The sequence below is a fragment of the Curcuma longa genome, chromosome 2, assembly GCF_044706935.1.
Source record: "Curcuma longa cultivar G26 ecotype Majalengka, Jawa Barat chromosome 2, ITB_CL_G26_1.1, whole genome shotgun sequence".
Taxonomy (NCBI): Eukaryota; Viridiplantae; Streptophyta; class Magnoliopsida; order Zingiberales; family Zingiberaceae; genus Curcuma; species Curcuma longa.
This window is the reverse complement of record NC_133862.1, coordinates 4,995,693-5,011,955: the sequence shown is the minus strand read 5'-3', so window position 1 is coordinate 5,011,955 and position 16,263 is coordinate 4,995,693. Positions and strand designations below refer to the sequence as shown.

Sequence of the window (16,263 nt, the reverse complement as noted above, 5' to 3'; positions counted from 1 at the left end):
CAATATATTTTTAAATAAAATGCATTTGTAATTTTTGTCAAACAAAATATATTTAAAAAAAAACTTTCTTGCTCAAAAGTTTGGCAAGTGTCATAAAAATCTAAAAAAATAAAAATTAATGACTTGGATAAAAAAAATGGTGCCCACTTAATTTTTGCGGAATAAAAAAAAAACTATATTCTCAAAATCTTGTTGGAGACTTTAAAACCCTACTATTTTTGCTTAGTAAATCACCTCCACTGACGACCATGTCATCTTCTCCTCTCTTCCAATGGCGCTTTCTGCTCACCGCCCGCCGAATTCGCTCTTCTTCTCCGACCACAACCGCCTGTATCGCCGCCGCCTCCTGCCCGCCATTCTCTCGCGCTCGAAACCCCTCTGTATCCCATCCGGAGTCGCTCCAAATTCCCACCTTGCCGCTCGCAGCTCACTCCACGCCTCCGCCCTCAGCCCCGCCGACCCAGACGCCGAAATCTGCCGCCTCTGCATCCGAGGGGACCTGGACGGCGCTCTTCGCCTCTTAGCGGAAGCCAAGGGGCGCAGCCTGGACGATGACGCCTACGTCGCCCTCCTCCGCCTCTGCGAGTGGAAACTCGCCGTCGAGCAAGGCTTTCGCGTCTGCTCCCACATCTCGTCCACCTCCTCTTTCGCTTTCAGCCTGAGCGTTCGCCTCGGCAACGCCCTCTTGAGCATGCTCGTGCGGTTCGGCGACCTACTCGCTGCGTGGTCGGTGTTCGGGAAGATGGTCGAGAGGAACGTCTTCTCCTGGAACGTGATGATTGGGGGCTACGCCAAGGCTGGGTTTCTCGATGAGGCCTTAGATTTATACCAGGGCATGCTCTGGGCCGGCGCCCCACCGGATCTGTACACGTTCCCCTGCATTCTGAGGTCTTGCGCTGCCATCCCAGACTTAATCAGAGGAAGGGAGGTCCATGCTCATGTCATCAGATTCGGATTCGGCACAGAAATCGATGCCATGAACGCCCTCATCACCATGTATGCCAAGTGCGGGAACTCTGCAATCGCCAGGGAGGTGTTCGATGGTATGCCGAGGAGAGACTGCATCTCTTGGAATGCGATGATTTCAGGCTATTTTGAGAATGAGGATTGCGCTGAAGGCCTGGAGCTGTTCTTGACGATGAGGGATCTCTCCCTACAGCCTGTTCCGGAGACAATGACGAGCGTGATCTCTGCTTCTGATTTGCTGTGCGATAGCAAGTTTGGTAAGGAGATTCATGGCTATGTGATAAAGATGAACTTCCTTGCAGATGTTTCAGTGCATAACTCGTTGATCCAGATGTACTCCACCTTTGGGGACATGGGAGAAGCTGAGAAAATTTTCTTGCGCCAGGAATCCAAGGATGTGATATCGTGGACCGCAATGATATCAGGATACGAGAAAAATGGACTGCCTGAGAAGGCCTTGGAAATGTTTGAAAGAATGCGGGATAACAATGTCATCCCGGATGAGATCGCCATGTCCACTGTTCTTTCATCTTGCACTTCTCTAGGACGTTTAGACATTGGCACCAAGGTACACAAGCTAGCACAGGACATGGGGGTCATGCCCAGCACCATGGTAGGAAATGCATTGATAGACATGTATTCCAAGTGTAGGTGCGTCGATAAGGCTCTAGAGGTCTTCAAGTGCATGCCCGAGAAGGACGTGATTACTTGGAGCTCCATTATTTCAGGTCTGAGGATCAACAGCAGGAGCTTTGAGGCTCTGAGTTTGTTGCGCCAAATGCATGTAGATGTGTTGCCTAACTCCACCACCTTGGTAGCTTCCCTGTCAGCTTGTGCTTCAGTTGGAGCATTGATGTGTGGGAAGGAGATACATGCCCAAGCTCTGAGAAGAAGGTTAGGATCACAAGGATATTTGCCAAACGCTTTGCTCGATCTATACGCCAAGTGTGGAAGGACTAAATATGCTAGAACACAGTTTAATGCGCATAGGAGCAAGGATGTTGTCTCATGGAACATCATGCTGACAGGTTATGCTGGGAAGGGGCATGGAGATCTTGCTGTATCGCTGTTCAACCAGATGATCGAAGCTGGTGTGCAACCTGATGAGGTTACAATGGTGGGTGTCTTGTGTGCTTGTAGTAGGTCGGGGATGGTCTCGAAAGGTTGGGACTACTTTAATATCATGAAAATGAAGTACTCAGTGACTCCAAATCTGAAACACTATGCTTGCATTGTGGACCTTTTGGGTCGTGCTGGGCACTTGGAGCGAGCGTACCAGTTCATAGAAGATATGACTCTCGAGCCAGATGCTGCCATATGGGGAGCCTTGTTGAATGGATGCAGAATTCACCACAACCTAGAGCTCGGCGAATTTGCTGCCAGAAAAATCTTTGAATTGGACGATTCAAGTGCTAGGTACTATGAGCTGTTATGTATCTTGTATAGAGATAATGGAAGGTGGGATCAAGTGGCAAAGGTAAGGAAGGTGATGAGAGAGAAAGGACTAGCGGTCGATCCAGGGTGCAGTTGGGTAGAGGTGAAGGGATCTGTTCATGCGTTTCTCAGCCTCGACGAGTCACACCCGCAGATAAATCAGATTTATGCAGTGTTAAATGGCTTGTATGAAAGGATAGGGAGAGCAGGCATGGCTCTGCCTGAGGATGGATCCATCGATGAAATGGAAGCATCAGAGTCTGATATCTTTTGCGGCCATAGTGAGAGATTAGCAGTGGCTTTCGGGCTCATGAATACCACACCTGGAATGCCAATCTGGGTTACCAAAAACTTATATATGTGCCGGAGCTGCCATGCCATTCTGAAATCCATCTCAAAGGTTGTTCGCCGAGAAATAACAATCAGGGATATTGAACAATTTCACCATTTCAAGGATGGAAGCTGCTCATGTGGAGAGGAAGGTTATTGGAGCGGAAATGTCGATTGATCTCTTGCTTTTGCCATTTAAAGAATGGAAGCTGCTTGGTTTAAATTTCAGATAGGCGGCTTACTCTTTACCCAAGTAAGTTGCTCTTCTCTTAGATTTAGTTTCAATGTTGGTTGCTTAAATTCATGTCAAATTCAGATGAAAAAAGATCAAAGTGAATGCTAATAACTTGAATAATCGATCTACTGCTATCTTAAATATATTGTTCAAAATGGGAAGATGAAGTCATTTGCTATATGAAAATTCAGTGCAACTTGCCCCACACGATCGGCCCCCCGACCATCTGTGGAGAGGTAAATCACGGTGAATGCGGGACTGACCAGGGCATGGTGGCCGAGGGATTTGGAAACATGGCACAGATTGATGTTATCGCAAATGCAACCATGAGCCCTCGAACCGCCCACCTCATGCTGCATTCAGTGCAACTTCCTGAATTTAAACTAGAGTACTCTACCAAATTATGCCTGCCATTTTCAGACCAGCAAATTCATGCCCTTTATTTATTTATCAACCAGTTCATATGCATTGTCAGTTAAACTACCCTCAATCAGCTACACAGATGCTTTGTTTATTCTGAGGTGTGGATTGAGGAAGGAAAGGAATCAATGGTAAAGCAAAGTTCAAATCAATTAATTATTATTTAATGCATTAACTAAAGTGTTTTTTTGTCCCTTCTATACTCCTGAAACCTCCCATTCAAAGTAAGTAAACTATTCTAACTATAGAATCTGTTGGTAATTTATTTTCTCTTATTTTATCATCATTTATTGGGCTAGTCCTAAATGTTCTCAGATTTTAGTATTGTGTTTTCTTTTATCCTTTCTAGTAACACAATATTTAGCATTCTCATATGAGAAATTTTGTATGTGTTGCTTCATAACTATCCAACACTTGAATCTATTAACTGAAGCAAGTCATGTCATAGTTTTATAAATTTTCCTTCTAACCTGAGGGTCACGCAACGATCACAAGACTCTAAAAGTTCCTTTGCTTTTGAACCAATCGATCTTTATTGCTTGTGAAATAATAGATCTAAAATATGTAAACTTAAGCCTCTCTGACAACAATAATTTGAACTGAACGTATGGAAGTCCATCTGAACCAACTGAACTTTGTCTATAAAATTAAATAAATCTAACAGATATAAAATCGATTAATTTAATTGATTATTAAATTAATTAATTTTTTTAAAATAATTGATTGATTCGATAAATTATCGAATTAATCAAATTTTTTTAACAGTTAATTGATTTGGTCGATTATCAAATTAATTAGTCAAATCCACCTAAATTGATCAATTCAGTTATGAACGGATACAACAATTAACTGAAGTTTCATTTCTAATATTTACTTTCAGGACATAATTGAGTTGGTTACGATAGAGCAGAATTGTTGAAGTAGACAAGGGTCAAATTTCGACGAAGTCAAGATAATGTCCTCTTCTGTTGTGGCTAACTTTTCGATTTACCTCCTCACATATGGTTATAAAATCGATCATGTGGGATCATTAGGATGATAAATTTCATCTTTTATTGAAATTAATTTTTAATATTTAACTTTAAATCCTTAATCATATATTAAAATATAAATTTAATTATTTAGAGTTATCTACGTTAACAAGTTCCAGATTTTTCCCTCAATTTTTTGTATTATGAGGATTTATGGTCGACTCGGTCATGGACTTTTAACGCGAGAGCGGAAGGAAAGTTCATTTCATCCAAATCAAACAGATGAAAAAATATTTAAAAATAATCAACAGACAGATTTTTAAATAAATCTATCCGTTTATTATTTTATAATATATAAATAAAAAAGACAATTCATATTTTCCAAGTAAACACAAAATGCACTTTTCTCATGGTCTCTCTTGATTGCTAGCTTTCTTTTAGATTTGGTTGTTATTGTATCTTTTTTTTTTTGAAGCAATTTTTATTTTTATTTTTTATTTTTTAAAAAAATCTTGTTAATATAAAGGTCTATATATAAGTAATAGAATTTTTTTATTAGCAGAAAGATAAGACCGACAAGAGAGATAAAAGTCCCTACGAATATGATATAGCAGTAAAATGCTCAGAGGAATAATAAAATCACTTAACTTTAAATTTCAAATGAAATGAATATTTATGAGTTCATATACCTGTAAAATTAGTCAGATTAGAGAATGAATTTAACCATTTTACAGCAACCTTATCCTTGAGAATTAGAACAAACCTTGGACATGGTAGTCAACCACTAAGTAAGGCTTACAAGTGGCTCTTGACATCTTAAAACTTGATTAGTTTGAATTCACCTAAGTACTTATCATAGAGTCATATGTGTAGTCACCGAAAGAATTTGTAAATTCTAAATCATATCAGTTCTATAAATTGAATGAGAACTTGAATAACTGGATATACAAATAAAATAAGGATCTAATTTTAACAAAATATAGTTTAACATATAAAATATATAAATAACGACAAGAAATTTAATTGGAGAGTCATTGTCCTTGTCCTGCAAGGTCAATTGCTCGATCCCTATGGAAGAAGATGAAGTAGAAGCAAGAGGGTGATCTTCTAAGAAAATTAAGATGACGATGTCGTAACACCTTCGTCAATGAGAAACGAAGGCAGGATATGAATTTTAAAACCCTAAATCCTTAAGGATCAAATCCTATATATAGAAATTCGATATGTTACTATTTCATAGATAATAACGGATCGGACTAACAAGTTCTACATATTTAATCCACATTCGATAAACTTTAATTAGATCACTTAAATGAATTTGATTCATATCCACATATACAAATTACAATTAAATATATTTTAGGAGAATAAATCCAATAATCACATCCTACTAGTGCATAAATATAATTGAATGCCTACTTTGTGGTTCATAAGTTGATATCCAACTAGCTTGCAACATGATTTTTATCAAAAAAAAAAAAAAGTATACACTTTTTTAAGTCTAATTTTACACAAAATCCATTTGTCAAAATTCTTTTATATCTAAAATGCTCATTTCCTAAGCCAAAGATATCTGAATGGCGCATAAAATTGAAAGTACACTATGGTTTAGATTGAGAATAAAACTTCAAAAAGGGGGGAAATTGATTTATTTTTTTTCACGTTTCATTATTAGGGGAGGCATCTAAAAATACAAACTACTAAAAGACATAAATAGACTTAAGAAACTGTCCTAAGTACAATGATTTAATTTTGTATCAATTTAAAATATTTAAGATCGTCAAATATCTTTATCGATAAATAGTAAATATATACTTAAGGGCATTTAGCCAACTAATTAATGATTATCGATTGCTTTTGTAAAATTAATTATTTGGTCAACAAAGTAGGTCTGATTTTTGGTAAATTTAAAAGCAAGATAATCCTTGGAATAAAGTGTGTTATTACGATCTAATTAATTCTGGAGTTGATAGATCCGAACTCACAAGCAGTCACATCTTTTACTATCGCATTAGGCGAGTAATCTGTTTAATTCCCTTTCATTAATACAGGAGTAGATCAACATAGAGAGGTCCACGCCATGACAATTGGTGGAAAGCATTAAGACAGACACTCACCATTTAAGTCAAAGAAAATCAGAATGGGGAAGTTTGTAATCCATCAATAATGGTTGAAACACTGGGAGACAAAAAGGCAAATACTAATGATGATCGATCGATGATGATGACACCACAATCACCACGAGCCTCTCCTTTGGATTGTCCTCTAAGATCTCCTTCACCAAATCCAACCTAGTACAGTTCCAACATATATAGTGGGTTGGTTGGACGGCTATTGCTGTGATAGGCTCTTCGTTTGAAAGTGGTACTCTCATGCAAGATTCGATTTCTATATAAGATACACCTCATATGTCTGCGGTGCTCGAACCACTTGTGATGTTGGACTGTGGCTCATTGTTTGAAAGTGATCCATGCAAGTACTTTATAGATTTTTCTGATGTCTGCTGATGAAAAATTTGTACATGTTAGATTGTTCATCATCATCTATACTTTATAGGTTTATTAGATGGCTAATGAAAAATTTAAAAAATTAAATTCGATTCTAAAGTTAGATTGTATATATATATATATATATATGTTACGAGATTAGAGCAAGAATAGACAAAAAAAAATAAAGAACACATACAGATTTATGTGGAAAACTCTTGACGAGAAAAAACCACCGGTAGAGGAGAGAAAATTCACTATAAAAAATGGAGTACAATGTCGGCACACAGTCTTTGTTGTATATTTTAAAAATTAGAAACCCTAACAATAAGCTTTTAAAATAGGGAATAGTCCGTATTGGCCTGAGACCTCTCATAATTTAGTTTTCACGATATATGTTGCATGTGACCTTTTCAAGCCGGATCAGACAGAATTTGGGTTACCAAACTCTAACAATATATACCATAATGGGTTGGTTTTACTTTGACTTTTTTTTTTCAAAATTTACTAATGGGCTATCATGATTCTTTATGTTCACCTCCAAATGATAATTATTTTATTTTAATAATTCAAACATACAAATTTACTTGATTAATTTTGGAGGTAAATATAATTAACTTCTAAAATATTTATCTCCTTTGAAATTTGAACTTAAGTTCTCTTATTGTTTCTCTTATTCATCCCTTATTGAAGATGACAAATGAAGTTTGATAATTATTAAACCATCCACCATAGTTTTATATTTATATTTTAGTTTTTTAAAATTGCCTTTATTTTTTTTTTTTATAGTTTTGTAGTGGGCAAAATGAATATGGAAGGATAAAATAAAATTTAAAAATCATGACAAATACAATAGGTACCTTATTTTTGTTATTCTGACCCCTAATAGACATTAAGGTATTTTATTTTTGCCTTTAATAATGTTTATGGTTTTGATATCTTTATTTTTTAATTTTGAATAAAAAAAGGTTGTTTTATTACCATCGTGTTATTTTACAAAAAACACCTAAATAATTTTTTAATAGTTAGAATGGTAGTACTATCATTTAAGCCTTTTTATTTTTAATTTTAAATCATTAAAGTTATCAATCAAATATTATTCACAAATAATTCATAATCTCTATTTATGATATTAACAAGCTGAATATATGTATGTTCAAATTTATCCATTTAATTTAATAAATTATTCAAATTTATTTATTTAATTGATCTTATATATATATTGAATGAACATAAATAAATTCCTATCAAACTGAATATTAAATTTACTATGAATATTTGATTCATTTATTAGACTACTTTTTTTGCCTTTTGTTCGATCGATAATCACTTGAACAAGTAATTAATGTGGTTGCAAAATCACAATTGAATTGACAATCAACTCTTTGAGATTGCCTAGCTACAAAATTGAGGTTGTATGGTCGCACAATCACTTTCCTTAGCTAACTTGGCCACGATTTCACGACTACCTCAATTGCATGTTCAAGTGATAGCCGATTAGACAAAGGCCAAAAGGAACAAGACAAATGGAAACGCATAGATAGCTAAGGTGGTATGAAACTTTCGCATAGGAAATTTAGGAATTTAGAAATAGATACATGGTTTGTTATTGGGTATTTGAAAAAAAGTCAAGTGATTAGTTTACTAATCAACAATTTATTTAAAATTAATTACTTTTGTCAACTTAAAAATTCTAACCTAAATTGTGTACATTAAAGCTATATTTTTTATAAAATAAAAAATAATAGTTTCAATGCAAGTATTCATTATTCCATAAATTAGGCCACAAAGAGCTTCTTTATATATAGTAATTAACATAACCTAAATCTAACAGTCAAATAATTAATAAAAATTATCATATTAAAAACTTTATAACCAAACTTAACTATCCCATTTAATACCTAACCTAAACATGATAAAAAAAAAATTATGGGCTCTATCGTCCGGTCTATGCTTACTACAACTTGGGACTTCAAGTTTGCCACTTATATAGTTTGAGTTCGATTTGGTTTGGTTCGATTTAATTTTATTATAAAAAAATTAGGATGGATTGTTTAACATTTTCTTATTATCTCCAAAAATATTTGAGTTTTTATTTCTTTTTCAGGGTTTCGAAAGATATATAATATGGCAAAAAAGGAGGAGGAAAAAGTAAAACGGAACCGAGCGTGACAGATCTCGCAGCTATAAATAGAAACAAGAGCAAGTAACATCCTGCCGTCTTCCTTCCTTTTCCAGGCTGCCTTCTTCGCTCGCGCTCTGGCCAGGCGCCGTCGCCATCGCCAATCGAGTTCCTTGTGGTGCTTTAAATCCAGATAACGAGAGGTCGGTGAGCGGGAGTGGGGTAATATCAATCGAGTATGGTGCTCAGGCGTACAGCGAAGGTGTTTAACATGCGGAGGGCCATGGTGTGCGGCCTCGAGACGGAGAAGGAGATCTCGAGGGACGGCAGCCATCACAGCATCTTCAGCGGGATTCTTCCCTCCCTCGGGGCCAGGAGCAACCGCAGGGTCATGCTCCGGTGGTTCATCGTTTCCCCTTATGATCGGCGATACAGGTCTTGTGTTCTCTCTCCTCTGCCGCTACTACGGCTACTTCTTTATTCGCCTCGGAGATCGTGGGACGCGGGGGTTTCTCTGGATGGAAAGCTTTCCAGTTTCCTGGGGTTTCCCTCTGTTCTTCGCTTTTTTTTCGTTCACGGGAAAAATGAGAAAACAAAAAGGGGAAAGTATACAGGAGTAGGCTTTCTTTTTTGATAATTTAGATACTTCGCCCGACTAAGCCTGGAGGGTTTCTCGACTTTGCAAAAAGATAGTTTTTTCCTTCTTCTATACCCTTTTTTGTCATAAACTCTTGAAGAATCCGAAACTTTCTTCTGGATCAATATTCCTTACGAAACATCAATCACAGGTTTCGTGTGGGATTCCCGTTGAATAGCCTTTAACCTATTTTATTCTTTTGGGAAACAATTGAATTCCTCTCCTAACTCCTAAATCTGTAAAGGTATTAATTATGTGTTAAGTTAAATTTCAAGTCTAATTTTTTGGGAAAATATCGCAAGATTTAGGAGTGCCAGTTAAGTGCCATAGGCTTTAAGATTGTGATGCATATAGTTAAGGTCCAATTTTTTAGATGTATAAATGTTGATTTTGTACTCCTTGAGAGAGTTCCTTTGCATACAAAAAATTTCCTTCTCGTTTCTAGTTTTTTGTCTGTTTTTTTTTTAAATGTAAACGCCAGTGTTTATGTTGTCTAAATCTTTTGTGTGGTAACTTTGCTTTTACTTTTCTTTAAGTCATAAGTAGTAATTTAATTCGTCTGGGAGAGAAGTGATTGGAGATTTCATTATTGTATACGTTTCTGATGTTAGAAATTCTACCACAGGGCATGGGAGAATTTCTTGATTGTTCTTGTTATTTATTCTGCTTGGGTTTCTCCATTTGAATTTGGATTCCTTGGACATGCAAAGGGAACTCTTGCCCTGTTGGACAACATTGTCAATGCGCTCTTTGCCATTGACATCATTTTAACCTTCTTTGTAGCCTACCTTGATCGAACTACTTATTTGCTCGTGGATGATCCTAAGCTAATAGCATGGAAATATGTGACCACCTGGTTTGTTCTCGATGTTGCTTCCACGATCCCTTCTGAATTTGCACTAAAATTGCTGCCGCATAAGCTCAGCTCTTATGGATTCTTCAACATGCTTCGGCTTTGGCGTCTCAGAAGAGTTAGTGCACTATTTGCTAGGTATGACTAAGAAATCTTGTTCTTCAATCTGTTTTCATGTTTCATGAATCATGTGAATGTTTTTGACTCTTAATGACAAATCTCATGGTTCAAGAATTATGTGTTTAGATATTAACTATTATTTTGTGTTCTCTGAGTAAAGATATTACTACCCCCAACTAATCACACACACGCTATCTTTTCATTTACCAGGCTAGAAAAAGATAGGCACTTCAATTATTTTTGGGTCCGATGTGCAAAACTTATTTTTGTAAGGATCTCTACCTAAGTTTATACATTCACATACCTTTTGCAGTGGATAATTCTAATGATACTGTCATTTCATAACAATCTCACAGGTGACTATCTTTGCTGTGCATTGTGCTGGGTGCTTCTTTTACCTTCTTGCTTCAAGGTATCACGATCCAAGCAGAACTTGGTTTGGTTCTTCTGTGCCAGATTTCCATCAGCAAAGCTTGTTGATTCGCTATGTGACCTCTTTGTACTGGTCAATCACCACTCTTACAACTGTTGGTTATGGAGATTTGCATGCTGTAAATATGGGAGAGATGATTTTCGACATCTTTTACATGCACTTTAACCTTGGACTAACAGCCTATTTAATAGGAAATATGACCAGTTTGGTAGTTCATAGAACTAGCAGAACTAGAAGATATGTAAGTTTCTCAATGCAAAACTTGTTCATTCCATTCAGAATCCAGCAAGTTGAGTTTGCAACCAATGTTTAATCTCGTTTCAAAACATTAAGGATGTGTCATGATCATTGCAGAGGGATACAATCCAAGCAGCCACAGGGTTTGCACAAAGAAATCAACTACCTGAGCGCTTACAAGAACAAATGATCTCACATCTTGGTTTGAAGTTCAGGACAAACTCAGAAGGGATCCAACAGCAAGAGACGCTGGATGCTCTTCCAAAAGCCATCAGATCCAGCATCACTCACTATCTTTTTTACTCGCTTGTTCAAAGGGTGTACTTGTTCTATGGCGTTTCTAATGACCTGCTATTTCAACTGGTAACCATCATAGTTTTCTAACTCCGGACTTTGCCTGATTATCACAAAATAGATATAGATATATTGCTCTCACCTCAGTATCTCATCTTTTACATTTTTGAAGGTCTCTGAGATGAAAGCTGAGTATTATCCTCCAAGGGAAGATGTGATTTTGCAGAATGAAGCTCCTACAGACTTTTACATACTAGTGACTGGAACAGCGGTAAAAAGGGAGTGTCATTTGAGAATTTTGTTTTTTTTCACTTAACTTTAAAAATTACCAAATTTTGTATCATCTCAGTGATAACCTAGTTATCTTTATTGTTATATGAAATAAGAATGCAATCCATTAAATGTGTATTTACAGACTCTAGAAAAATAACTAAACTAAAAATTTGGGAATTAAACTAGCTGATTTATTTTGGACATACTAATATCACAAACGAAGTGGCTGTGATTGCTTATTAGCTTCAGTTCTAGATCATGCTACAAAAGTTCTTGCTTTCCATGCTACCAAGTTGCCTCTGACAAAGGGCTAATTTATCTCAGATAGTCCCTTCTACCTATATATATTGTTCATAGTTTTGTTATATTACATTCTAATCCTGGTCACCATATTCACAAGTAGGCCCTTAATATTTACATTTAGGTCTCTAGATCTCCCTCCCAAGACATCATAAAAATCTAGCTTATTACATATATACTCAATCCGAATCTTAAGGATTTAGTTAGCAGATTATTATTGGAGCTGAAAGATGATGTGATAATTTCATTGAATTATTACCCCATTTTGACCTAGTAGCAATCAATTTCTATGTGATTTTTCCACTTGTAGAAATTGGATTAGAGTTTGTGTACGATTGCTTGTTGGAAATAAATGTACTCCACAATCTAAAGGTGATGATGACTTTAATATATGAGAGCTTTTGCTAGAGCATTCCTTGGATACCATAGAATACTTTGCCTTCAAATGCTCATGAGTCAGAGCCTCAAGAAATTAAGGACCATTCTCTCGGAAGTAATACTATGAGATATTTTAATTTTCAAAAAGGTCTTTAGTACCTTTCTAGATCAATCAATGATAGCTCCTATTCTGTCATCAATTTGACATTCAAATCTACAGGGATATCAACTGGCATAGCTCTCAACATGTCATTTTCCTTGAGCATATTCAGTATATTTTTGCAATGGTTTCTCCACCTCTATGCTAAGAAAATATCTTAGGTCACTTAAATCCTTAGATTGAAAGTGCTCACGAAGATAGACTTTTAGCCTCATGATCCTTGTAGAGCCATCACTTTTATGATGATTTTGTAGATATATATATAGATAGATAGATAGATAGATAGATAGATAGATAGATAGATAGATAAAGATAGATAGATAGACAATTAAGAGAATATCATTTTCAGATAGAGAGATTAGATGAAAAAATGAATGATCTAAGACATTTCTGATGATCTTGAACTGAACAAAAAGTGAAACTATATTTACCAAACCGTGCTCTAGAAAATTGTGTTAAATATACAAGAATTATTCAACAACCTGCACACCAGACTTCTCTTTGAGGTTTCTTTATATATACTTTTATTAAGAGCATTGTTCTTTAACAAAAATATGAGAACCATTAAAATAAGTGCTAAGGTGGAAAGATGAAGAGTAAAAATAATTTGTGATTACCTATCATGTGTGTTGATGCCTTTGAATAAAATAATTAGGGAGTCTTAGATTTTACCTTGAAGGCAGAATTAGACGTATAGGTAGTTGGAGAAATTTAAACTGGTGGAATTTTGGAGGAACAACCGAAATTGTTTTATTTAACAAAACTAATTAGCAGTCTTGTGGGTGTTGGCATTTTCTTAGGTAACATGTGCAGTAGGTGGTTATCCAAACCTCTCCCAATAATAATCTGATGGATGGGATGGTTGCTGCATGAACAATGAACAAGAGGAGAGTACGAAGTATGTACACATCCACAAATCTTGTCGTCAGCCTCCAAGACCTTGTTCAGCATTATGAGTCGCAACTTACGATGGAGAAGAGGAGTGTGGACATGCTAGAATAGCACCAAGAACTCATGCTAAGGCATTGGATAGAGTTATGCAGTAGGATGAACAAGTAACTAGACCATGAATCATCTATACGTCGTGCTTTAAAATTTTGGGATCATGGAAATAGGACTCCACCGAGGGGAGAAATTGATAATAATGTTGTACAGTGAAGGCCTTCTGGGCGGCGTGGCCGGAAACATTTGGAGAGTAGAATTTCTAATGACACCAGATTCATGAGGGAGAATTTGATCTACCTGCTAGGATGTGAAAAGCATGATGGAAGGCTTTGCAGTAAGAAGAAGAGGCATCCTTGTTAGGGGAAGGACAAAGAAAGAGAATTCTTTATTGCTATATGAAATAAGAATACAACCCATGTATTTAGATTTCAGAATAACTAACCAACCTAAAATTTAGGAAACTGGGCTAGGAAAATAGAAGACCACGTAACCTATTCTTTCTAGCAATCTCTAGTTTCTCTCCTATTTCTTCAACAGTCTAAAATCAGTTGGTAATCTGATAGATAACAAAAAAATCCTCCAAGATAGATATATTTCCCATAGAACTCATTTTTCTTGCTTCAAAGCTGATGTGTTAACTTACTTTGCAGGAGCTAATAGACCATAGGAACGGAACAGACGAGGCAAGTTGTTTTTCCCCTTAACTCCCTGAAAGGAAAAAGGCTATATTTGATTAACATCAGGTCTATTCTTGTGAATTAAAGCATTGACACACTTTCTAAATGGGCATCTTGTGCTTATTCCGCAGATTGTTCGGATCGCACAGAAAGGAGATCTCCTCGGAGAGATTGGTGTTCTTTGTTATAGACCACAATTCTTGACAGTTCGAACAAGGTCATTGTGCCAGTTGTTGCGATTAAACCGCACTACATTCCTTAGTATTGTTCAGTCAAATGTTGGAGATGGAACAATCATCATCAGTAACCTCCTGCAGGTACATATATGATACAATGGCAGCATGTTGTTGCTAGAATTGAGTGATTAATATAGCACTTCACTAACTACGTTTGTGCTACCAAAAATGCATAAAATTAACTTCTCCCATACATGACTAACCATCTTCTCATGTTACAGTACCTTAAAGAGCAAAGGGATAATCCTTTGATGGAAGGACTCTTAAAGGAGATAGAAAGCATGCTGACCCGGGGTAGACTGGACTTGCCCCTCACGCTATGTTTTGCCATACTCAGAGAAGACGACTTCTTGCTCCATCAACTTCTAAGACGCGGTTTGGACCCAAATGAATCAGATAACAATGGACACACAGCACTGGTTAGCATTCTATATTTCTGACACTTGTGGATTTCAGAGATCTCATCTGCCACAAGGAATTTTAATTTCATTTGTTTCTTTCGATATATATACATATATATATAGCAGCTTCCAAAGGAAGTGAACATTGTGTTCGTCTCTTGCTAGATTATGATGCAGATCCCAACAGCAAAGGTAGGCGCACTGCAAACTTATCCATAAGTTTTATGCGTGTATGTATCCATCGATCGCTCCAGTGCATATGTATTTTGTAATGGCTTGCAGATTCTGAGGGGAGCGTTCCCTTGTGGGAGGCCATTCTCGGTAAGCACGAGCAAGTGGCAAAACTACTGAGCGATCACGGCGCAGAGTTCTCGGCCGGCGACATGGCCTACTTCGCCTGCACTGCCGCAGAACAGAGCAGCCTCGACCTCCTCGAAGCTTTCGTCCGCTACGGAGGAGACGTGACGGCGGCGAAGAAGGATGGCACCACGGCGCTCCACCGCGCCGTGTGCGACGGGAATCTGCCCGTGGTCGAGCTCCTGCTCCGCCACGGAGCCAACGTGGACGCCGCCGAAGACCACGGATGGACGCCCAGGAGTCTGGCGGATCAGCAGGACCACCACGAGATCAAAGCTCTGTTCGAATCCATGAAGGGCGCCTCCGACTGCTCCTCCGCGCCGCTGGCGCCCGTGAGGCGGTTCAGCAGCGAGCCCGTCTTGCCGCAGGCAGCGGAGGAGTTCCAGTCCTCATCGCGGGACCAATCCCATTTCCATAACTCGCTGTTTGGGGTCATTTCAGCTGCCAACGTCGGCGCCCGGCGGCGGCATAACCAGGGCGGCCTGCTCTCCCCGCTCGTCGGCGGCATTCCGAGACCGTTCCTCCCCGACGAAGGGGGCAGCATGAGCAGCGCGTGCATGCCGCCGCCGCCGCCGCCGCGCGTGACCATCAGCTGCCCGGATCGCAGCGAAACGGTCAAGGGGAAGCTCGTGCTGCTCCCGAACTCGTTGCAGGAGCTGCTCGACGTAGGGTCGAAGAAGCTTGGCTTCGAGGCGCGCAAAGTGCTGACGGAGGACGGCGCGGAGATCGACGACGTGAGGCTGATAAGGGACGGTGATCGTCTGGTTCTCGCCGGGGAAAATAATTAAGGTGCAGTTATATAGTTTAAATAGATCATAATCTGTTATTATTATTCAAAATTTATGAATTATGATGAGAGATGAAGATAGGCGAACAATTCAGTATTATATTAACTGCTAAATAACACGTGTATCCGTTCCTTGTTTTCCGGAGATTTAGTACTAAAAAAAGCCTGCACAGGCAAGACCTATTGATGCCAGATCGAGTAAAAAAGATCC

The 16,263-nt window shown here is 37.9% G+C and overlaps 2 protein-coding genes across 2 annotated transcripts; both read left to right on the top strand.

Moving 5' to 3' along the window:
• Positions 1-256: 256 nt before the first annotated feature.
• On the top strand, positions 257-3,069 carry LOC141821755 (pentatricopeptide repeat-containing protein At1g15510, chloroplastic). The gene has a single exon (XM_074709113.1). The coding sequence runs from the start codon at positions 272-274 to the stop codon at positions 2,906-2,908; it is 2,637 nt and encodes an 878-aa protein (XP_074565214.1). The 5' UTR covers positions 257-271; the 3' UTR covers positions 2,909-3,069.
• Positions 3,070-9,122: 6,053 nt separating this feature from the next.
• Positions 9,123-16,231, top strand: LOC141818883 (potassium channel AKT1-like). Its single transcript, XM_074706298.1, has 11 exons — positions 9,123-9,399; positions 10,227-10,592; positions 10,785-10,842; positions 10,931-11,248; positions 11,362-11,607; positions 11,711-11,809; positions 14,245-14,277; positions 14,403-14,588; positions 14,729-14,924; positions 15,023-15,100; positions 15,191-16,231. Exons 1-11 carry the CDS (start codon positions 9,203-9,205, stop codon positions 16,051-16,053), a joined length of 2,640 nt encoding a protein of 879 aa, XP_074562399.1. The 5' UTR covers positions 9,123-9,202; the 3' UTR covers positions 16,054-16,231.
• The last annotated feature ends 32 nt before the right edge of the window (positions 16,232-16,263 follow it).